The sequence below is a fragment of the Cotesia typhae genome, unplaced genomic scaffold, assembly GCF_013202065.1.
Source record: "Cotesia typhae breed Kobodo isofemale line unplaced genomic scaffold, CoteBio_Ctyphae contig_17, whole genome shotgun sequence".
Taxonomy (NCBI): Eukaryota; Metazoa; Arthropoda; class Insecta; order Hymenoptera; family Braconidae; genus Cotesia; species Cotesia typhae.
Genome location: NW_027423724.1, coordinates 1,487,116 through 1,512,549, shown reverse-complemented (window position 1 = coordinate 1,512,549; position 25,434 = coordinate 1,487,116). Strand labels below are relative to the sequence as shown.

Sequence of the window (25,434 nt, the reverse complement as noted above, 5' to 3'; positions counted from 1 at the left end):
GTTGCGTAATAAACTTTCTATTGAGATGTTACAAAGCATGCTAATGGTTCGATTCACGCTGCAACGGAATGGAGGGTCTTGCACAATTTTTCAACCATCTACGAAAATGTTGAAGTTATTCAATGTAAACATGTATGACTTTAAAAATACACAAACTGATGATAATGAAATAATTAAATTATTAGATAATTTATGAATAAAAATTATTAAAAAATATTTCTGGATGATATTTATTATTTTTAATTTAATTATTTAAATGATTTAATTTGGTATTCGATTATTAATTTATTATTTATAAATGATTATATAATTAATTTCATAATATTTAATTATTCATTTAATTAATAACATTTATTTATAACAATGTATTTTTTAGGGGAATTTCGCCGTAATTGTAGGGATTTTAGGGGTTTTTGGTTGGAGCTTTAGGGAGAAAACATTTTGAGAGTTGGGAACACTGAAAGAAATCAAAACCAAGGTAAACCTTGTCGAGACGGGTGTAGACATAAAGTCGATAAAACGGACGAAGCACGGAGGCGTTCTCCTCGAAATAGCTCGAAAGACCAAAGATAGCAGTGTTTTTATCGAAACGGTGAAGTCAGCCACTGCTAATATCGGTATGGTTAACGTGCTATTACCAATAACAATGATCGAGATCCTCAACCTATATGAAATCTCTACTGAGGGAGACGTTCGCGAAGCACTTAAACATAAATTCGCAAACAGCCTGAAGATCAAACGGGTGAATCTGACAAAACCCAGAGGAAATCTGACACCAGAGAAAACTATAACAGGGTAATTTACCCTTGACCGGCAAAACCGATCACACGTGGTCATAATTCGACGCAGCATTGGCGTGTCTCGGTCTTCAGGACCCGAATAGTATTAAGTGGGAGGGGGTACTTTGGGGCCTTTATATAGACGAGCCACGAGGGGTGTCGACAGAAGTAGTGAAGTTTACGAACGAGTGACATCGTCTGCTGACCAACCGAGGAGGAAGCTAAACTCTATAGTAGAGTTCTCTATTTCAAAAATTATCAAGGTATCAAAATTTTGTTTCTTCGTTGAGCCTTGGGGTTTATACCCGGCTCAGTAATTTCACTATATCTCAAATATTGACCAAATTATGGTAATTCAATTGTCTTATAATATCTGGCTTAATAATAATTAATTAATTAAATTAATTTGGTTCGTTAACATTTTGAGCATTCTTCCTGGGGGGTTTTATATCCGAGGAATGTTCTAGACCTATTGGGTTGGCAAGTCGTGAAAGATTAATTAATGCAGCTGGTTAATAATTGTTAACATCTTAGATTGGTTTTTATTCAAAAAAATTAGTAATTAAATTCTGAACATCGGGAACGTTCCAGTCGACACGACAAAGTATTCGGTACCCGAGGTCAAAACTTGCAGGACTAACGAACAACGGGATCCAATTATGAGTGCGTAAATTCCTTATGAATTTTATCACGCAGTAAATTATAAAATTAACAACTGGACGTTAGTATAATTTAAGGGAATTGAATTATAATTTATTAATTGTATTGAAAATTAATTATATTATTTGTCTAAAAATATTTTATTTACTGGAAAATTAAGTATTGAGAAATTGCTACGAAATTAAATTGGAAGTAGCCGTGGATGATTTTTGGAATTTATTTTTACATCGAGATAAATTATTTTTAATTAAGTATCTAGTCGACAAGAACCATAACAATAATTACCTAGTCGAAAATTCAACGCGGTTGAACATGATATTGAAAAAGAAGCCCGGGAAAATTATAATAAGTAAAATTTAATACCATTATTCCGATCGAATTCTACGTAAAACTATTTGTGAATGTGAATCACGTTCGAAAAGGCTTAGTTAAATTTTATAAAGTATATTCTTGGGATTTAGTTAATGCGATGAGTATTAAACTCGTGTGAATTTTGAAATAAGTTTAGGCGTCGGTTTTAAGTCTGAAATTTTTGGTAGTAAATTATTAATAGAGGAAATTTTGTAAGATATTAGTTGAGAGCTAATGGCTGAATTATTTTAGTAAAGTTGACGTCGTAATTTTGGTGTAATCTTGTAAATCCGAAAATAAAAAGTAAAGTAGAGTCCGTGTGTGTGTGTGTGATGCGGGGGTTATGTGTGTAAAATATTAGTGTGGGTAACGTGTGTGCGATACTCTGCTTGTTGATAGTTTGCGGAGCAGAGGAATTGAGAGGATCAAAAACCTAGAGCGATAGGGTCCTGTGGACAGCGCGACGTAGTTAGAAACCACAGCATAGACGCTTCATATGAGGGTGCTGTGGGATAAGGAACCCTTTTTTAATGACCTCTACTTGTTGATGGTTTGCCGAGTAGAAGGCTAGCACTAAGTCGGAGTCACCGGTTTAAGCCCGAAATCCTCCGGTAGTAATAAGGATAGTATTAAGTGAGTTGTACGAGTGAGTGGTATACGTGCAAATGCACGAGTTGTTATTTCATTTGTTGTTAAATAAATACCGGTTATTATTGTTAAATTAAACATTTTTTTATTTAGCAGCACCTTCCTCCACTCTCTCTACTCTAGATTAAGAATCCTCAGCTCTGGACCGGTACCAGGAACCGAGATTAAAAATCCTGGTGGCGCCCTTTTCTTTATAATTTTAGAGTCAGTTTCGTTTAGTCCATTAAATAATTAAGGGGCCAATCTGAGAGGTTAAAATCGTTACAAAACAAAGTAGCAGACTTCGCAAGAAGACTTGACGTCATAGTGCTAAACACTGAAATTACTACAACCTTTAGAAGGATGTGGTACAAGAAATCTATCCGAGACATTTCTCTGGCAACTCCAAGAATAGCCAACATGATTGAAGACTAGACTGTATCTGAAGAATACAGGGGCAGTGATCACCAGTATGTGACATTCAGAGTTGAAATGGCACCTGCTCCAGCTCCACAACGAACTCCTCAACAACGGAAGTGGAACCCTAAAAGGCTTGATCCAGAGGCATTGCGAGCGTTACTTGCACGGAGCTTGTCTACGCTACAGAACAATCAAACTCTAGATACCTGTAACGAGACAGAAAAGGTAGTGCTAAAAATGATAAAGAAAAGTGCTACTGCATGTGACGCCTCTATGCCGCGACTAAAAAATCGGAGTTTTAACTGGCCAGCGTACTCGTAGATAACAGACATAGCAGAACTTCGCAGAAGATGCCATGAGCTATGTCACCGCACAACGAGAGCTGCAAAACACTACGTAAACCAAGACTTATAGTAAAACGAGTATACACAGGCCAAGAACACGTTAAACAGAGCCATCAACACAAGTAAAGCGAGGTTGTGGAAAGAGATCTGTAACGATCTGGGGTAAAGCCTACCAAATTGTCGTTAAATGAGTTGGAAAGGCTTTATCAGAAGGGCCGAAGTCACCTGCCCTAATGGACGGCATTGTAGCGGAGCTTTTCCCCAATCCCCTTAGGAGATGAGGCCGTAGGAGATGAGACACCACGTTCAAAACAGCGAAGCAACACACTTTACAATCGAGGAACTACAAGACGCAGCTAAGTCTCTCTAGACAGGAAAGACATGAGTCATTGCGGGAGCCACGCCCATCGACCTACTTGCGTTTGAGAAAGCAAAACTCTATGACGTTAAAAATAGTTACGAAAGCATGACGGACGCGAGAACGAGGATAAAGACGGAAACGCAGCAAAAAGTGGCAAGACAGATGGACATCGGGAGAGACGGGCAGATAGACTGCGCACCGGATCCCAAACATCAACGTCTAGCTTTCTCGGAAGCACGGAGACACGAACTTCTCCCTCACCCAGCTATTGACAAGACACGGGAAGTTTAACGTTTAAATCTTTAAGATGGGGCTGCACCGCTTACCGACGTGCAAATATTGCCCGGACGAGATCAACGACGCCGAATACACTTTCTTCGAGTGTGTACTGTGGAAGGACTACAGAAGCAGCACTGAAAAATTATAGGCACTACACCCTCCGTCGAGAGCTTGATAGTCTGCATGCTCAGAAAAGAAGATAACTGGTCAGCTGTCGTTGCCTACGCGCAGCGCCTTCTAACAGAAAAAACCGCAGAAAGATCCCAGAAACCAGAAGTAGGCGTCTTACTGCGTTTCCGCCTTTTACTGCTACTCTTGCTGCGTTTCCATCTTTATTTTCGTTCTTGCGTCCTTCATGTTTTCGTCACTATTTTTAACGTCATAGAGTTTTGCTTTCTCAAACGCTAGTAGGTTGATGGGTGCGGCTTCCGCAATGACTAATATAGCCGCTTTGGAAACCGTGCGGTAAGCACAGGCAGTCCTGAGAGCGCCTCGCCATTGCACTGCTGCTATTTTTTGCCGACCGGTCTTCTGTTTTAGTATGTTCGCCCATATCTCCGCTCCGTAAGGCAGTACCGAAGGGACTGCTTCTAGGACTCTCCTTTCTCTAGTTCTTGGTCCTATAGTGTTGACTATAATTCTTACTAGGCTAGAGACTTTCTTGCTGGTTTTCCTGCATGCACTTTTTAGGTGTTCGCAGAAAAATAGTTTTTCGTTTATCATTACCCCTAGATATCGTAGCGCTCTTGTTGACGTCAGTGTTGTTCGTCTCGTGTGCACAGCAAACGGTTATGGAAACCATTTCTGACGTGTCGTAACGACCATCTCGGTTTTGTGCTTGGCGAGTTTCAGGTGGTGTTAACCAAGCCAAGTCTCGACGGCGTCAATAGCTAATGACTAATTCCTGTGCAATAATGAGTCAGTTTTTGTTTTGTTGAATAATCTAGGATCTGACACATCAATTCCCTAATCGGCAATTTCATTAATCTTATGGAAGGTAATCAAATCGTAGCTGTTACCTTCCGACCATAAGGTTAAAATTTGAGTAAAAAGTAGAAAAAGTAAGAAAGCGTTGAATTAAAAAAAAATGATCTTTTGTAAAAAAAAGATTAGGTTAAGTTTAAGGAACAAAAACTTGATCCCTTAATTTTTTCGAAATTTCAATCGATTAGTCCAGAAAAACCGCTGAACCGATCGATCTATAAATTTAGACGGTTCTTCGGGGTACATTGAGCTAGAGAATTCTCCTATGATCAAGAGTCTTCTTGCGGAAAACGTGTCAATCCACCATTGATTAACAATATAGTTCACACAATTATTTGAAAAACCATTAACCTAATAAATTCATGGATCTTTAATGTATTGTCTATTTATTTGTTATCTCGTTAAGTTTTTAGAATAAAAAAAAATGTTACCTGGTGATATTATTGGCATGATTGTTATTCACTTCATTTCCGAGCATTGAATTTTGTGATTTTTTGAATGTTGCTGCATTTCCGTCCCATTCTCGATGCTAAATAGATAAAAAAAAAACATAAGTATAATACACTTCTAACAAAAATTAAGGGAGTAGAAAAAAAAATCCAAATTTTTGGGGGATTTTCAACAGGCTGTAACTTATACAAAAATGGTCGTGCAGCAAAAAAAAGCAAATTTTAGCTCTAAGTGTCTAGTTTTCAGATGTGAGTTTGAAAATTTTTTTTGAAGATATTTTTCGATGAATCATAAGAAAACCACCGAAAAAAAAATTTTCTCAATTTTTTCAGTTTTTTTTTATCTACAGACGTGAAAAAAATTTTTTCGACTTAATCTCCTTTCCCTTTCCCTTTGTCTTGCATAAAAATGAAACCTCTAGTTTGTTGCCGTAGAGACAAGACAACAGATCGTAAGATCTGATTAATGTAACGCGTAACGTTTAGATTGTCGTGGACGATTACCAAAGAAGTTCGTGAAAATCTCGAAACTCCTTCCCAAACCATCACCAAGCCTCCGTTGTTAGCAGCTACTGATCGAGTGAAGTTACGTGAAAAACGCTCTCCCTGACGGCGCCAAACTCGGGGTCTTCGGTCATTTCCAAACAGGCATACCGACACTCATCAGAAAATAAAACATTGTTCCAATGCCTTACGGTCCAATGAACTTGTTGACGATCGTAAGCCAGACGGTTCCGGCGATGAATGGGTGATAACATCGGTACTGGGGCGGCACTTCTTGATCGCACTCCAGTCTCACGGAAACGATTTCGAAGCGTTTGAACTGAAATGTTCCTCGGTTGTTGTTGTCGTTGTCGTCATCGTTGTTGTTGTTGTTGTTGGTGTAGTTGTTGTTGTCGACGGTTCGGAAAATTTCGGGCGACAACGTTCGCAGGAACGAAAGATTCTTGACGAACGCGTCGAATGATCGTTCGGTCATCACGAGGATTTAGTGCGCGACGACAACCTTGGACAACTCGTCGTTGATAATCACCGGTTTCCAAATACTGATTGTATGCGCGAGATACGACAGATGAACTAACGTTCATACGATCCCCGACTTGTCGGTAATTGTACCCTTCTTCCACTTGAGTCACTATCTGAGCGACTTGTGTGCGCGCGCGCGCGCGCGTGTGTGTGTGTGTGTGTGTGTGTGTCTGTGTGTGTGTGTGTGTATGTAAACCTCTTATAACTTTTGAACGGTTGGACCTATTTCACCGAGGTTAGTCCCATTCGAAAGGGCTATGACAAACTTAGATTTTCTGGAAATTTAAACCAATTCGGGCTGATAGATTTTGAGAAAATTGGAGAAATCCCAAAAAAATGGGAAAAAAAATTTTTTTAGAAGTGGTTTTTTTGGAATAACTTTTAAATGGCCAAACTGATCGATTTTAAAAAGTAATCAGCTCTTAACTTTGAAAATCCACATCGATTGCCGCTAATCCGGTTAAAATCGGTTGATTCGTTCGAGAGATATCGTGAACGAAAGAAAACCGAAAAAAGTGTTTTTTCGTAGTTACTCTGAAATTTTTCATTTGACCAATTGAAACTTAGGAATTCTTTATGAGGCTTTAAAAACTGCGTAGAATGCCGTCAACTCCGTAAAAATCGGTTCATTCATTCAAAAGTTATTGCGGTTTAAAAATCAAAAAACTAGTGTTCTATGACATTTCTCTCAGACTTTGAAGCTCAAAGAGCGCAAAAGCACAGAAAAGTTATCTTTTTGAGTTCAAAAAGCTTAAAAAAGACGGCCATGTATTAACGGAAATAGCGGGAAGTTGCAGAGATGGACTTTAGGGTCAATCGTTTTCCTAATTTTTTTTGCTGTACGACCATTTTTGTATAAGTTACAGCCTGTTCAAAATCCCCCAAAAATTTTGATTTTTTTTCTGCTCTCTTAATTTTTGTGAGAAGTGCAGTTGAACCTATGGCCTATCTCTGCAACTTGTCACTAATTTTAAATACAAAGCGATCTAAAATCGATGCTCGTTAAGCTCAAAAACATGGTTTGGTGACCATTTTGATGTTTGAAATTCGAAAATAGAATTGTTCTTTCCTTTTTAACACTTCAAGCTCGAAAGTCGAGTTTGAATTCAGTAAAACATTCTCTTCAACATTGTAACAGTTTTACCTGCTCAGGTTAGCCCCTAATCAATTTTATAAATAACTAAACAAAACTAACAATAATAAAAATTATCAGGGCGCCACCGGGATTATTAATCACGGTTCCTGGAACCGGTCCAGAGCTGAGAAAACTTATCTTAGGGTAGAGAGAGTGGAGGAAGGTGCTGTTGAATAATAAAAATCTAATTAACAATATACCGGTATTTATTAACAATAAAAATTTTACAAACTTGACAAATTTAAGCGCTCACTCACACACTTATAATCTAACGAAGCGGAGAATAACTGCGAAATAAACGATATTTACAAAACGAACCTACCAATGACGATACAATGACTAGAGGGGCATTTTCGAACAAACGGTCTCGCACACCTGTCTTAAAACTAATTGGGTTTTTTCGAACAAACGGTCTCCCACACCTGTCTTAAAACTAATTGGGCTTTTTCGAACAAACGGTCTCCCACACCTGTCTTAGAACTAAACTTAAAATTAAACGTCCACCGGACGACCAAACCTAACTAACTTACACACTTTTCTACTTAAAACTAAGTCCACAGGACTACCGAACTTAACACTATTAACACTCTCTATCACGCATAACCCGTTCAATTCTTCACACACATAACCCACACTTCGCTTAATTGATTCTTATAATTTTAATAGAATGATTGAATTTAATTTAATTACAATATTCAAATCATTCAATCATTGGTAATTTTTTTTTAACGACAATTTTCAATTTACAATCAATTTCCAAATAGCTTTGAACTAATTTCTATAGAACCAGAGGCTTAATGCCTTGAATTAACTTAATCACAATATAAACATTTACAATCACTTCAAAATTATTAACATAAGTTTAATTAACTAATTCTGATTAAACTTTTACTATGACAATTCTAACTCACTTAACTGATTTCTTGGACTTAACATCCACGCCGATAATTATTAAGTGTCAGTAATTTTAATTTGATTCCTTCACGGACCTAATCCCCTTAATTTACTTAATTTATACTTGTTAAAAATAATTTTATAATATAGTCATTTCGATGAAAATTCCTAATATAATTTTCTTAATAAATTTTTCGATCGGTATTGTTTTTCAATAATAAATTCTTACTATAATATTCTTAACAATTAATACTCAACAATTTTCCGATCTATCTTATTTTCAATAATAAATTCTAAATATAACAATCTTAGTAATTAATTCTTAATATAAAATATTATCAACAATTTTCTGATTGTTTTATCAATTATAAAAATTCGACACGAGTCGAAATAGTCAAATTTTATTTGCTAGAACATTCGCCAGCCGAGTCTTGCTTGAACTTGGGTATTGGAATTTATGAGACACACAACTGACGCTTGACGAAAATTCCACGAATAAAATCTATCGATTTTTCTAAATGACAAAAATTAATCAATTTTACTCAGTTAATTATTGAAAAATTAATTTAATAAATTTTCTTAGATGTTAGTTAATTGATTGAAAACTTTTAGATATTAAAAATTTCCCCAGCAAGGTCGATCGAGCGATCCCCGGGTATAAACCCCCATGAAAATCACTCAATCCAAAAACTAGCAAATGTTCTACGATCTATTTATTGAATAAAATTTTCGTCGATTAACGATCCAACTGATAAATAATTAGGAGAAGTAACTGGGCATTGAATAAACCGCGGTCCACTTCCTTCCCACAGAGGAATAATTGACACCTTGACGAACAAAACGATGATCTAACTCACTCGTTGAGGATGAAGTCCTAGTTGTAGTTGGCTTCCTTCGTCTCGTCAGTACTCTCGGGAACGGTCCTTTTTGATTGACTCAAATATCAGAACTTATTAGATATCTTGGACAGAAATAAATAGATTAAGGCTTATTTGTTAAATTCTCGTACTCGACTAAAGAAGATTTATTCTAGTTACTAAAAACTCTTACGTTGAATATTTATTGTTGTTATGTTAAGAACATGACAGTAAATTAGTAATTAGGAAAATGATAATTAGGAATTAAGAAATGTTCATTAGAAAATAAGAATGGAAATTAATTTACTAGTCGGAAATGATTCATTGTAAGATTGTAATTGGAAAAAAGTGTGGGTGTGTGTGCGTAAAGGGACGACGTCGGTTTCATGGAATACTGTTCTAGCTTCGGGGTAGTTCTCTTAGAGTAACATGAGGATCCGAGGGACAGCGTGCGCTATGTCGACAGCGTGTACAGTAACGTAAAGGTCCAGCGCAGTGACGTGAGCGTCTGGGGAATAGCGTGAACGAAGTTAGAGCAGCGTAAGGGTCTGGTAGACAGCGCGAAATATATCTGTATAAAAGTTGTGTGAGCATGAGATAATGTTATAAAATTTTATCAATTCTTGTATCAATTCGCCGTTATTTCAATTTTGAAAGAAATCGGAAAAGTGAACTTGAAACGGAAGGTACTTGGTTGTCACTCTTCCACTTGTTCTTTTCGGTCACCTCTTAATTTATTTAGGGCGCCACTGGATTTTTAGACACAGTATCCAGAAACTGGACCAGAGTTTGAAGTAAATTCTACAGGATCGTGAGAGATCGCTAGGAAGGAAACAGAAACCATCGATAAAATTTATTTTACAAGAAATTCTATATAACCAACCCCATTTACAGTAATGATTTCCTTACAATTAGTTAACACTAAATCATAAGTCCTATTCTCGTTTATAAAAGGGTTTCTTATCATAGTGGCTAATCCCGACGATATCCTCTTATGGAGCGACCATACCGTGGTTTCTATCATAGTTTCTTATTCCCGACGATACCCTCATACGGAGCGACCATACCGCGGTTTCTAACTGTAATTATTTTCCTCCATTTTCCAATTTTCCATAATTTTCCATAGTTTCATTCTTCCATATTTTTCACAATTTTCCATATTTTCCACACGCACCCACAATATACCCATAATATACGCACCCACAGTATAATTATAAGATTATAATCATCATAATCTCCAACCACACTAATTAAAATTTCCATACTTTTACAAATTAAATTTTTCTAAAATTATTATTTACTTTTATTTTTCAAATTAAATCTGATTAACAAATTTTCTAAATTCAATTTAAATTTTAATTAACAAATTTTCTCGTGAATAAATTTTCTATTCATTCCTAATCTAAATTCCTAACGAGATCAATTTTCTCATTAAAATTCTTAACTAATTTACTGCCGCCGTCTTAATAATACAACAATAAATATTTAATACCAAGAGGTCTTCGTATCTTCTATTAATCGATTAAAATTTGACTTCAGAGATCTTAATAATCTGCCGACAAAATATTCGTTATGCCCAAGCATTTTACAAATTTATTTTCCTTGTTTTACTTTTGTTAATTTTATTTTGACGGAATTGTGTAGTATAATTCTACTTGAGCATTTTAATTAAAATTTATTTAACTTAATTTTTCAAATCGTTTTATCCGAATTTAATTTTTTCTGAATTTAGTAATTTATTTTATTTACTTTAATTGTTTTAACTTTTTCCAAATTATTTAGTCAAAGTTATCTTATCTCTATTTTACGGTAAAACTCCTCTTATTTCCAATAACAGTTAGAACAGTAATTGAAGAAATTCGAAACTTGACTATCTGTGTGGTTAGGTTTTACTCCACGTGGCACTTTGGAAATTATCTTGGCGGTGTATTATTTCATATTCTCTCGTTGTAAAGTGATATTTTTCCTCTTACTGAGCAAACTGTGTATGCTTTTATACCCTAAACTCCTTCTATAACCGTGTTTACCATTGATGTTGAACTGAACACCGCATGGGGTTTTGAGGTTAATCAAGTATATTGTGTGTGCTCAATCAATGATCGGATTCGGCGTTGGCCATGAACTACAGATGTCCAGACTCACCACTCCACATCAACTCATCGGATTCTGAGGTTGCATTTTCATCTCCTTCTCTAATTGCTTCTCTAAAACCCCCGTTAATAATAGCCAGTAATTCTGAGCCCATCACCGATTGCACTACTCCTTACAGAACAAGACCAAGTGGCAGACCTTCAAACGCTGAATCTCGAAGAAGAGAGCGCGCGCAGTCTACAAACACTATTTTAGACTTCTTGTGTTCATCCAACTCTAAAAGACATAAAGAAGAAGACACATCAGCAACTTCACTAACTTCTCAGCCGTCAAAAATTTTAAAACCCCACAGTTTGCTTACATACCAAAATTCCCAGCCTGCTTCCAAAGATTTCAATGATACCAATATGGAGGAGATTTTAAAAAAACTCGAAGAGATTAAACAAGACAACACACAACAGTTTATTTCTCTAAAGTCTGACCTGATAAATGAAATAGAGTCATCTCGAGAAACCACCATCAATGAATTGCAAACAACGATCAATAGCCTTCAACTTAAAGTGATGAGTTATAGAATTCCGTTAATGCTCTGAAAGCTCGGGTCAGTCTTCTGGAATCCTTATCAACATCCAGCGCGCCAACTAACACCAACACTATTCTCCTACACAAGAGAATCACAGATACATCAATTAATGTTGTTGAGAAACACATACGTAAAAACAATGTGGTAATCAGAGGCCTAAAGGTTCCTTCTGGCAATGTTCAGGACACGCTGAACAACTTTATCCAGACCAACTTCGGGATCCACAACTCGGTGGTCAGTGCCACTCTACTAGGCAAAAATAATGACACAATTAAAGCCACACTTAAAGACAATGTAACAAAAAGGAACATCATGAAACAAAAAGTCAAACTAAAACCTCCAATTTATATTAACCACGATTTGACACCCCAAGAAAGCATTATTTCTAAAAAACTAAGGGACGAAGACAGACGTCTAAGACTTCTCAATAAAACAGTGAGAATGGACGAAACAGCACCATACCAACTTTTCTAGCTATAACCTTTTAGAATTGCCGCAGTATCAATAACTTACCAGACATTTTTTCACTGAACTCAAATACAATATGCATCAGTGAAACTTGGCGACACACCACTAACACTACACTAACTGGCATCTTCGCAATCTGGAACTCTGCATGGTCACCGGCTTCCAAAGACAAAGTTCGTGGTCTAGCAAGTGGTTGTCTTCTGAACGCAAGCGACAGGGCCAAACATTAAGATATCTTATATGAATCTGAAGATTGTATGTTAACTAAACATACTAGAGACTATTTTTCCACTATTATAGGATCAATGTACAGGAAACCGACTATCACGTCCAAACAGACCAGCAAAGCTCTTCATCATATAGTAAATGACACCTTAAACTCGTCGATTTTCGACAACAATGATGAGTTCTGCTTTTTGTGGTGTGTTGCCAACGCTGCCTTGCATCCACCAGTATTGGTTCCAGCTGACCCTTCAACTTATTTTTACTTCAGCGTCAGATTGAACAATGAAGGTATAGAATTTACAATTAAGCTTAATTATGTACCAAAATTCGAGAAAATGAATGATCTTAGCATTAAAGTATATGGTATAGATATCACATCATACAGATATCACGGGTAAAAAGTCTGAAAAAATTACTAATATCCCATTATATTTATGTAATTTCGAGTCAGAAATACCGACAATTTATTTATGGATGATCAAAAAAGTGTAAATTATACCGATAATTTAGATAATATTGAGTTAGTTTATCACTTTGCATGAATACATCATTGCTTTGAAACGTACGATCTAGGTGCTCTACATTTTCATACAGCAGCAGGTCTTTCGAACTCGGCAATGTTAAAGCATACTGGAGTAGAACTTGAACTTTTTACTGATCCTGAGATGCTTCTTTTCATTGAAAAGTGTGTTCGTGGTGGGATATCAATGTGTGCTAATAGGCATGTTGAAGCTAACAACCGGTACATGAGTAAAGATTTTGATTCAAACAACCCTGAAACAAACCTGATGTATTGCGATGTAAATAATTTATATGGTGCTAGGATGGGTATGGCTTTATCCAAGGGTAAATTTGAATGGGTTGAAAATGTAGATAATGTCGATCAGTTCTTTAATGATGCTGAAAGTGTAGGCTACATCCTTGAAGTAGATCTACACTATCCTGAGAAACTACATGATCAACACAAAGATCTACCTTTATGCCCTGAACATTTCGTACTACCTGGTAGCAAACAACAAAAACTTACGACAACTCTGTATGATAAAAATAATTATGTAATTCATTATCAGCATTTGAAACAATGTTTAATGTACCCAACATTTACGAAGACATCAAACGTGATATCTCAAGGTTCGATACCTCCGATTACCCACCTGACAATGTCTTCAACATGCTTCTTGTTAACAAAAAGGTTCTGGGACTCATGAAGGACGAGAACAATGGAAAAATCATGTTCAAGTTCGTGGGTCTCTGAGCCAAATTGAATGCCTTCGAAATTCATGATCCCGAGAAGGAAAAAGACAGGATTAAGAAACGAGCAAAGGTTATCGGAGGTTCAGCCTTGAAGACAATCACGTTAGATGATTTCAAAAGATGTCTTTTTGAAAATGTATTATTAAGAAATGAACAGTACAGGATCAAAAGTAAAAAACATCAAGTTCATACAATCAAGCAGGAGAAACTTGCTCTCAGTTGGGCTGACGACAAACGTCAACTTATTGAGGCAAGCACCGATACTGTACCTTGGGGTTACAAAGGCTCCTTAGATTTTAAGAAAAGAAAAATTGTTGAAGATAACGATGAAAATAATAATAAAAGACAAAAAGTTTTGTAATATTAAAAAACAATGTAAATATAGTTTTAACCGTTATGTGAGTAACCAACTTTACCGACGTCTTTTAGCAACCGGGTATCCGGGTACCCGGGTACTCACAGATCTAAATATTAAAAATTTTGTTTATTTTGTGTAAAAAAAAAATTCTAAACATTCTTTTCTTGAAATATAAATAGTTAGTGACAATTAAACAAAAAAATAATAATAATAATAATTCAGAATTGTGAATGAAATCTGAAACCAGTTCGGGGCACTCCAGGTAGTCAGCCCGTTTTTATTTTTCGGAACTGAACAGATGCCGTTAGAGAGAGAAAAGAACTAAAGGTTATTTCTTTCTTTTCTATCTAGAGCAAGCGCCGAGTATTTTTTAGTACGTATTAGATTTTTGGTGAGATCAGACGTGTTTTATTTATGGTGTTCTCTTCACAGTGAAAAATAAAGCTATGGAACAACTATCAAGAGCTGTCATTCTGTTATCTACAATGCATTTAGATGCATCAGTTGGTGATGATGCTAAGCAAAAACCAGAAAGTATAAATTTTTATGATAAATATAAAACTGGTGTTGACACAATGGACCAAATGGTCCGGAGGTACACAAGTCAACGACGATCTTCGAGATGGCCAATGGTATTGTTCTTCAACATGCTAGACATTTCTTCACATGCATCATATATAATTTATTACGAAAATAATAAAATGATTATCAAAAAAACGACAGAACGTCGTCAATTTATGCGAAAGCTAAGTGAAGAACTAGCATTGCCGATGATTGAACACCGTACGACGAATCCGAAAGTAATGCGTCACTTCTCAACAAAGATTGCTGTTGAAAGTATTTTAGATCAGCACTAGCAGAAACAATCGAGATAAATCCTGGTCCAGTGGTTCCAAATGATAAAACCGGAAGAAAAAAAGTGACAGGATCTTGTCATGTGTGCAATGCCTTGCCAATAAAAAGACGACGAAGGACTCGTAAGAGCTGTGCCAATTGTCACCAGCCAGTATGTGATAAGCACTCAATTAGTTTCATACAATGTGTTAAATGTCAGATTTAATGTCATTAAAAATAAAAAAATGTAGTATTTCTTTATTTTTTCAATAAAATTTAGTTGCAACCATTTATAGAGACCATTTTCAATTTTTTTTTATACTTTCCATTGTGGGTATCAGGGTACCCGGTTGCTAATGGGGCGATAGTTGAAGCTCAAGCTTATTTAAAAAAAACAAAATAGATTAATTAAATACACTCAAGACTAGCTTTCTTTTGAGTTACAGAACGACGATTCGAGAGCTTAAAATAAAATATTAAATTTTCTTTGAGCTATTCATACGAATACACCGCGGTGGGTACCCGGGTACCCGGTTACTAACACGAGGGTTAAGGATTTATGTATTAAGGTTTTGTAAATAAAAACAATTAAATATAATTCGTGTTCCACATATCAGATTTATTCATCTAACTATTATGTTTAGTATTAGAACCTAGTATTTATTTCCACGTTTTCTAATTACTTTTTCAACAAAATATACATCTGGATATGTGACTTTTCTGAGTTCTTAGTTGTAAAATCCGCCTTTAATTGGTTGATCCTGATAGTCCACGAGCTTATACGAAGTTGGATTCGTATTCTGTACCGACTTGATTTCAAAGATTTCTGTTGTCCAGTTTGGTGTGTATCCCTTCTCAAAAACATGCTTGTACTTGCTGATTCGGATTTTGTCTCCAACTTTGAAATTCTGCTTCGATTTGGTTTTCAGTGGTTGATATATATTTTCCAATAGTTGTTTTTCTGAGCAGCAGTGACATCAGCAGATTTCATTTTGATGGTACTGTGTTTGATGTTGTTGAAAGTATTCACCAAGCCATGTAGTATATCAGTCCACTTGTAGCTACCGCGAGCTGTAAACTCTCGCCACATTTTATTCTTAAGTGTTCTATTGAAACGTTTACATATGGATGCCTTGAGATTGCTGAATGTTGAGTAAAGATTTATCTTGTGCTGCTTCATCAGATCTTTAAATTCTTTGTTGTAGAACTCTTTAGCCTGATCAACATGGAGATTCATAGGGATACGATCTTGCTGAAGTACAGACTTCACAACACATCAGCTCCACTTTTAGACTCAATTGGAACTGCCCAGGCATAATTTGAAAATATATTTATAATTGTAAGCAGATACTTGTATTCTTTATTGACTGTTGCATATGAAATCATCTCAACCAAGACAGCTTGCCAAGTCTCATCGAGACCTCGGATGTCAACATGACGACGTTTATAGTTCCGGCTAGCCGGTTTGTGTAGCTCTTCAGCTATCACTGCCTTTTTGTCGTTCATTGAGTTTCTCAGTGAGATTTTGATATTATTTTGGTATGAAGAAATTTCTGCTGTAGCTTACTCAATAGCTGTCTGCAAATTTCTCATAGCAGCTTTTAGTATTACTATTTCAGAGTGTAAATGTGAAATAATCTCTTTCTGTTCACTGTCTATACTTTCATTCAGTTCAGACATCTGTCGCTGGACAAATTGCACTGTCGCCGCATCATGTTCATTTGAAGGATTACCGAGATTGCACAACCTTTTATTCTCAATGTTATAGTTTCCATCAGAAGTTATATTGAAACCTCTACCAGCTGGGCCTCGTTGAACTGACTTGTCATTGTCCAGTGGACGACCAAATATATCAATACCCATAGTTGTGAACGATTTGACTGTCAACGTGTGAACGATATAATTTTCCAGAAGTTTTTAATATATAACCCCAGCCTCCCTAAGTTATTTAATAATTGACATGATTTCATTCGTGTGACTTGAATTTCCAGCAGCTTGAGACACCATCAACAGTCGCAAACGGTCAACTAGTTTATTTAGATTATCCCAGTAAACATAGTCCATTGGTAATCTCTATTTTGTTTACAATCATATACTTTGGTAACCCTTTACCGAACTTAATGATAAAATTAGCAATGTATTTATTGAACTTGATTGTTGTATCTTCATAAATGGTACGATTTGGATCATAATTTTTTCTATGAGTGTTGGTATGTTGAATTATGTCCAAGTACTTTTTCTTATGATCTGAGATGATGAGTGCATCCTCTGGTGATTTTCTAAATAATAATTCCAATAACCCAGGAGTTATTGGATAATTTTTCTCTTTGACAGTTATTGTATCATTTACAAATGAAATAGGTGAATCCCCCATGTGCATTTTACCATGTTTTCTGCGTACACCATATCTCATATCATTATCTTTATGTTTTTTACTTAAATGTTGTAGATAATTAGTGAAAAGACGATTTCTACGAGCTAGAGTACTTGTTGATGGTGGTAGCTGAGTGGAGTGCTGTATTATCAAATGAACTTTCGTCATCTGTTATTAAACTGTTGTATACTTCTAGATCAGCATATAAAGATTTTTCAAACTCTTGTTCTTCAACCTGTTGTTTTTCTTCTTTTTTAATATTTTCATCTTTCAGCTTTGAAGATTTAATTATACTCTGAAGTGGTGTGACAATAGGCTTGAACATGTCTTCCATGGCTTTTTCAGCTGTATCGTTACCCAACTTCAACATCTTGTGCTTCCGTCGGATGGCATCACTGGCTTGAGATATCTGATGCAGAATATCCTTCTGCTTTACAATTTCTTCAGGTTTCATGTTGACCGGTTAACGTCGACATCATTTATAACTATCACACTCTAACGTACCTCCATTTATACTAATTAAGCAGTCGAATCCTTTGCGATACCTACCACTGTCCAATTCACTGTCTTTATCTATTACAACAAACCCATATTTATTCTAGCATGCCGAGCATAAATCTCTGAATGAGTTGTATGGCATGTCTGTATTGACATGATCATTATAAATATGCTTAAGATTCATTTCATCTTGACGGAACAGAACGAAAAAGTTCGCGTTATCTCTAATCAGATGCTTAGATATTCATGTATAAATTTGACAGAAATAGAAGCTATCAACATCCTTGTGTCGACCCATGAAGAAAAAAGCCTTGATGTGATCTTGTTTTTCACGATCAACATCGTCAAATATCATCAGGGAGTTAGGCTTAGCATCTTCAGGCTTGATTATAGCTTCATGTTCACTGAATGTGAAGAATCCAATACCATCAATCTGTTTAAGCAGCGTCTCCAGGAACTGATACTTTGGTTGGTTAAGAGACTTTGAATAAAGATATATATTCTTAAACCTCACACTGTTTGGATGTACAATAAGAAACAGTAGAGCATTGGTCTTTCTACAGTTTGATGGCCCGCAAAACACTGCACGGATACTGTTGGGAAGTAAAGCACCATGTTGTTCGAGTTTTTTCGCATCGGTCCCGTGAAGAATTAGATCGAAATTGATAACTGCCAACTGAGCTCTTAGTTTGTTGAACTCCATAACTGCTGATGAGATTCTGAGCTCAAGAGGTATATATACCTCTGCTTATATAGATGGGAGATTCAGTCTTCGATGTGACATGTCTGAGAGCAGACGTGGTAAAGGTTAGTTCAATAAGCTCCCGCTTGTACTTCACATACCAGGGTATCAGCACTGCAGTCCAAGTACAAAGTTAGCCAAGAGGTTAGCTCGAGGTGATCCAGGTATAAATCCTTTGGACGCTGCGTGTAAAGAACACGATATAGCTTACTCGAAAAATCGTGAAAATTTGGAAGCCCGTCACGAGGCTGATAAAATTCTTGCTGAGAAAGCGTGGCAACGATTTCAAGCGAGGGACGCTGCTATTGGTGAAAAAGCTGCTGCTTGGAGTGTAAATAAAATCATGAAGTTAAAAAGACGTTTCGGTATGGGTCTTAAAAAAGAAAAACCTATTACTAAGCGTGAGACAATAAAGAGAAAGATAACCAAGCCTAAGACAACAAAGCTCAAGACTACCAAGAAAAAAGATGTTGCTCTAAGATTGATTGTTGATGAGGCTAAAAAGTCTATGCGACCTGGTGGAGATCCAGTTAAAACAGCTCTTGAAGGTGCTCGCGAGGCTATCAAGAAAGCTGGTAGGAAGAAAAACGTTCGATTGCCTCGTATTTTACCAGTTCCATTAAAGATTGGTGGAGTACTTCCATTCTTGATTCCTCTGTTTGCAGGGTTATCAGCTGTTGGTGCTCTGACAGGTGGAGCCGCAGGTGTCTCAAAAGCTGTAAATGATGCAAGTGCCGCCAAAAATCAACTTGCTGAAAAGAAACGTCACAACTTGAAGATAGAGGAAATAGCTGAAGGTAAAGGATTATACCTCAAACCTTGGTGTAGTGGTATGGGACTTTATCTGAAACCATACCCATAGGAAGCTGGCTGCAAGAAGTCAAAAAACCAGTAGAGCTACCACATCGAGCATTGAGTAACATCGATTTACTGAAGTATGCCAAGATGCTCAAAATTCCAAATTTCCGTAAAGTTTTCATGAGAAATGATTTACCAAAATCTGAACCGAAGACAAACGAATCAGCAATAGTAAATTTAGATCATAAACTTGGACCTGGAACTCACTGGGTTGCATACAAGAAGAATCATAATCAAGTAATTTACTTTGACAGTTTTGGTAATCTACAACCCCCACAAGATTTGATGAAATATCTCGATGTTGGTAGTGTGAAGTACAATCATAAAAGATATCAAGACTTTCGTACGATCATATATGGACATTTGTGCTTAAAATTCCAGACTGGACAACTATAAATTGAAGTGACTTGGAACCGCAAGCATCACTCATGGCAAAGTCATTCACCTTGACACTATCCGGAAACATCTCCGTACTGGAGGCAAATTATTTTCCACCGATTGAACTATCATCAACAAAAAACTATATACTTAGGCTTGTTGAGCTCCTGACATTCAATTCAATACCAAATATTGATGATGGTGCTAATAAATTTTACGTAACATCAAAAAGATCCAAAAGAAGTACAATCAAGAGATTGTAACAGGGTAAAATTACCCTAAATCGATAAGTCACCGGATATCGATAAATATTCGACATAGCACTGGCGCGTCTCGATCTTCGGGCCTAAGGGGAGAATAGGAGGGGGTAGTTTCGGGTTAAAATAGGTGAGCCGTGCAGTGGAAAAGGGAATAGTAGTGTGACCGCCAGACATAGTGCCACGGAAATCGAGAAGGACCGATCCCCGGAGTAGTGACGAGACGAAGGAAGCCAACTACAACAAGGCCTTCATGCTCAATAAGAGAGTTAGATCATCATTTTATTCGTCAAGGTATTAATTATTACTCTGTGGGAAAGAAGTGGACAGCGGTTTACCCAATATCCAGTTACTTCTTCGAATTAATTATCTATTGGATCGTTTAATCGACGATTATTTCAATAAATAATAGTTGAAAATTTGCTAGTTGGGATCGATTGATTTTCCTGGGGGCTTATACCCGAGAATCACTCAATCGACATTTCGGGAAAATTTTAACAATTAGAAATTTATCAATTAATTAATTAACATCCGAAAAATTCGTTAAATTTATTGTTATAATTTTTATAATAATTAACTTATGAAAAATTGAGTAATTATGTCACTTGGAAAATAATCGAAAAACTTTTATTCGTGGAATTTTGGTCGAGCGTCAGTACATTTTTGTGTAGCAGTAAATTCGAATACCCAAGGTCAAAAACAACTAAGCTAGCTAATGTTCTAGCAAACAAAATTGAATATTTCGACTTGTGTCGATTATTTTTACAATTTATATAACTATTAGAAAATTATTCCGAATATTTTATCTCTGAAATTATATCTCTGATTAATTTAATTATCAAAAGTTAATTCAAGGTATTAAGACATTTTGTTCTAAATAATTATTGTTGTATTATTAAGACCATGACTATAAGTTACTTATGAATTTTAATCCAAATCATACTTTAATTCAAAGAAAATTAACAATCGGAATTTGAAAATTGTAATAGTTAGTTAAGGCTATTTTGGAAATAGGTTGTTAATTGAAAGTTATCGTTTTATTAAATTCTAATGATTGAATGTTTTAATGGCTCCATATTTAAGTTATAAATAACATTAAACTATTCTTAATTATTAAATTACACTTCTCACAAAAATTAAGGGAGCAGAAAAAAAATCCAAATTTTTGGGGGATTTTCAACAGGCTGTAACTTATACAAAAATGGTCGTACAGCAAAACAAAAAAAAGCAAATTGTAGCTCTAAGTGTTTTGTTTGTGGATCTGAGTTTGAAAATTTTTTTTTGAAAATATTTTTCGAGTAATCATAAGAAAACCACCGAAAAAAAAATTTTCGAAATTTTTTTGGTTTTTTTTTTAATCTACGTACGTGGGAAAAATTTTTTCGACTCAACCTCCATATGTACCAGATAGCTTGATTATTCAGATTTAATTTCTTTTTTTTAAATCTCGATACGAGCATTTCTCACTGAGATATCGATGTTTGAATGGAAAAAGATCATTTTGTCTTTGATTAGCAATATCTCAGCAACCAATGATTGCACGGAAATTTTGAGGTTGGTTTTAAAAACTTGAATAAATTCTCTACAAGGATTGGTAATTGAATTTTGAAAAAAAAATTTTTTTACAATCATTACATGAATTTGAAAAAGCATCCAAAAAAGGGCTTTTTGTCGTTTTTTGGAAAATCAAGCGCCCAATCAAAAATATTGCGGAAACCACTGACATTAAGTGTGCCTCTTACTGTTCAATATACCCACAAAAACCCTACAAAGTTTCAGTTCAATCCAGCCAACCGTTTTTTTTTCCCACTTGATCGAATTTTTGAAAAAATTAAAGGAGCAAGAATTTCGCTCTGAAAATGTCATAATTTTTATCAAAAATGAAAAAAAAATTTTTTTTTCATTTTTCTCTCAATTCTGTATTAGTGACTTGAAAAATTTAAGGGAAAAAAAAAAAAATCGAAAATTTTTAAGAAAAAAAAAAAATTTTTTTTCAATTGGCCCAAATCAAAAAAAATGTAGCGACTCACTTTCTCACCGATTTTACTCGTCCGCACTTTAAGTTTCCTAGTCACAAATTAATTGAATAAATTAAAAGTTAATACCCCCAAGGCAAGTCGAATATTCGTTCTACGAATATTGGGACAATAATTTTTTCGTGCGAATTCCAACAGTGTCTAAAAAAAAACAGTTTTTCTTAAAACTAACCTGCTTTCTTGGTAATCGAGCCAATCAACAGTTTTGCTCAAAACTACCGTATTTTTTAATTTTTAGAAAAGCAAATTAACTGAGTTTTTGCAAACTTTAGTTTTCTTTTTATTTTTTTTCATAATGCCTAGGCGGCATTTATCCGCGCCACAAGTCGCTCAGATAGTGTGTAACAGGGTAAATTACCCTAAATCGATAAGTCGCCAGAGATCGATAATTAGTCGACTCAGCACTGGCGCGCCCCGATCGTCGGGGTTTTCCGTTTAGTAATTAAGAGAAGGGGGGGGGGTGGATTGGGTAAGTGCTCGGGAGTCGGAGAGTGACAAAATCAGAAGAGGTTTGATAGTCAGCCGCACCGGTCACTACTCAACAAAGCAGCAGGTAATTATTTTTTCGCACGTGAATTTTCGGAACGCTGCGATGATTTTTTAGATTGTCTTTCCAATCTTTTAGACAAGGTTTCTAACGTTAGTTCTGTTACAGGAAAAACTGAACTTAGCGTGAGGACAATTCCCCGGAGTGAAAAAGAATCTAACAACCGGTACCTGGAGGACTCACTACGGTAGACAGACATCGTGGACGTAGTAAGACAATTACCCAGGTACATTATTTCATCCCGTGGGTGGAAAATAGACCGCGGTTTGTACTCGGTCTATCATTCCTCTTCTTTTCTTAAATTTTATTCAATAATTAAATCGTAGAACATTTGCTAGTTTTTGGATTAGTGATTTTCATGGGGGTTTATACCCGAGGATCACTTAATCGACCTTGCGGGGAAAGTTTTAATATCTAAAAGTTTTCAATCAATTAACTAACATCTAAGAAAATTCATTAAACTAATTTTTCAATAATTAACTGAGTAAAATTGATTGATCCTTGTCATTGAGAAAATTAGACAAATTTTTATTCGTGGAATTTTCGTCAAGCGTCAGTTGTGTGTCGCATAAATTCCAATACCCAAGGTCAAGCAAAGACTTGACTAGCGAATGTTCTAACAATTAAATTTGACTATTTCGACTCGTGTCGAATTTTTATAATTGATAAAATGATCAGAAAATTGTTGACAATATTTTATATTAAGAATTAATTACTAAGAATGTTTTATATTAAGAAAAGTATTAATTGTGAAGAATATTATAGTGAGAATTTATTATTGAAAAACAATACCGATCAAGGAAAATTATTAAGAAGGTTATATTAGGAAATTTTATCGAAATTATTATATTATAAATTATTTTAACAACTATAATTTAAGTAAATTTTGGGGATTAAGTCCGTAAAGTAATTAAATTAAAATGAATGACACTTGATAATTGTCAGCGTGGATATTAAGTCTAAGTAATCAGTGATATTGAGTCAAGGTCAACACGAAAAAAAGTTTAGTAAGAAATTGGTCATTATATAGGAATTTTCGTTTCACCGATAGCCAATGATTGAGTAAAATAAAAGTAAATTGTAATTAATTTAAAATCATTTTTAAAATAAAAAAATAAATTATTTAAGCGAAGTGTGGGTTATGTGTGTGAAGAATTGAACGGGTTATGCGTGATAGAGAGTGTTAATAGTGTTAAGTTCGGTAGTCCGGTGGACTTAATTTTAAGTGTGGAGTTAGTTTGTTGTTAGTCCGGTGGACTTATAGTTTTAAGTTTAGCTCTAAAACAGGTGTGGGAGACCGTTTGTTCGAAAAAGCCCAATTAGTTCTAAGACAGGTGTGGGAGACCGTTTGTTCGAAAAAGCCCGTCTAGTCATCGTATCGTCAAATTGGAGGTTCGTTTGTAAATATCGTTTATTTCGCAGTTGTTCTCCGCTTCGTTAGATTATAGGTGTGTGTGTGAGCGCTAAAAATTATAATAAAAAATCGTCCACGAAAATCTAAACGCTACGCGTTACATTAATCAGATCTTACAACCTGTTGTCTTGCCTCTACGGCAGCAAACTAGAGGTTTTATTTTTATACAAGACAATGCCCGGCCTCACACAGCAAACGTCATCCGTCGGTTTTTCCAAAGACACGACATACCGTTGTTAAGGCATCCAGCGGTAAGCCCTGATCTTAACCCTATCGAGCACGTCTGGGATATCTTGAAGCGCCGATTGCGCCAGAATTATCCCAATTTACGAACGTTAGCTCGTAACGAAAATTTTTTTCATTTTTGATAAAAATTATGACATTTTCAGAGCGAAATTCTTGCTCCTTTAATTTTTTCAAAAATTCGATCAAGTGGGAAAAAAAACGGTTGGCTGGATTGAACTGAAACTTTGTAGGGTTTTTGTGGGTATATTGAACAGTAAGAGGCACACTTAATGTCAGTGGTTTCCGCAATATTTTTGATTGGGCGCTTGATTTTCCAAAAAACGACAAAAAGCCCTTTTTTGGATGCTTTTTCAAATTCATGTAATGATTGAAAAAAAATTTTTTTTTCAAAATTCAATTACCAATCCTTGTAGAGAATTTATTCAAGTTTTTAAAACCAACCTCAAAATTTCTGTGCAATCATTGGTTGCTGAGATATTGGTAATCAAAGACAAAATGATCTTTTTCCATTCAAACATCGATATCTCAGCGAGAAATGCTCGTATCGAGATTTTAAAAAAACGAAATTAAATCTGAATAAACAAGCTATCCGGTCCATATGGAGGTTGAGTCGAAAAAATTTTTTCCACGTCCGTAGATTAAAAAAAAAACCAAATAAATTTCGAAAATTTTTTTTTGGTCGTTTTCTTATGATTACTCGAAAAATATTTTCAAAAAAAAATTTTCAAACTCAGATCCAAAAACAAAACACTTAGAGCTACAATTTGCTTTTTTTTGTTTTGCTGTACGACCATTTTTGTATAAGTTACAGCCTGTTAAAAATCCCCCAAAAATTTGGATTTTTTTTCTGCTCCCTTAATTTTTGTGAGAAGTGTATAAATAAAGTCAAATCAGTAGTGTTAGTGTGAGACCAGTGTGGGTTATGTGTGCGTTGCAGAGTATCTAGGTCTACGTTTCGTCACTGGGATGTTACTACTGTAGCTGGAGCGGGTTACGAGTGTGTGCTGCAGAACATCTAGGTCTACGTTTCGTCACTGGGCTGTTGTTCTGTAGCAAAGTATGAATAAGCTGCAGGAGTATCTAGGTCTACGTTTCATTACTGGGC

At 35.6% G+C, this 25,434-nt stretch overlaps 1 protein-coding gene across 1 annotated transcript; it reads right to left on the bottom strand.

Moving 5' to 3' along the window:
- Positions 1–4,130: 4,130 nt before the first annotated feature.
- Positions 4,131–4,544, bottom strand: LOC141537835 (uncharacterized). The gene has a single exon (XM_074259016.1). The coding sequence runs from the start codon at positions 4,542–4,544 to the stop codon at positions 4,131–4,133; it is 414 nt and encodes a 137-aa protein (XP_074115117.1).
- Positions 4,545–25,434: the final 20,890 nt, after the last annotated feature.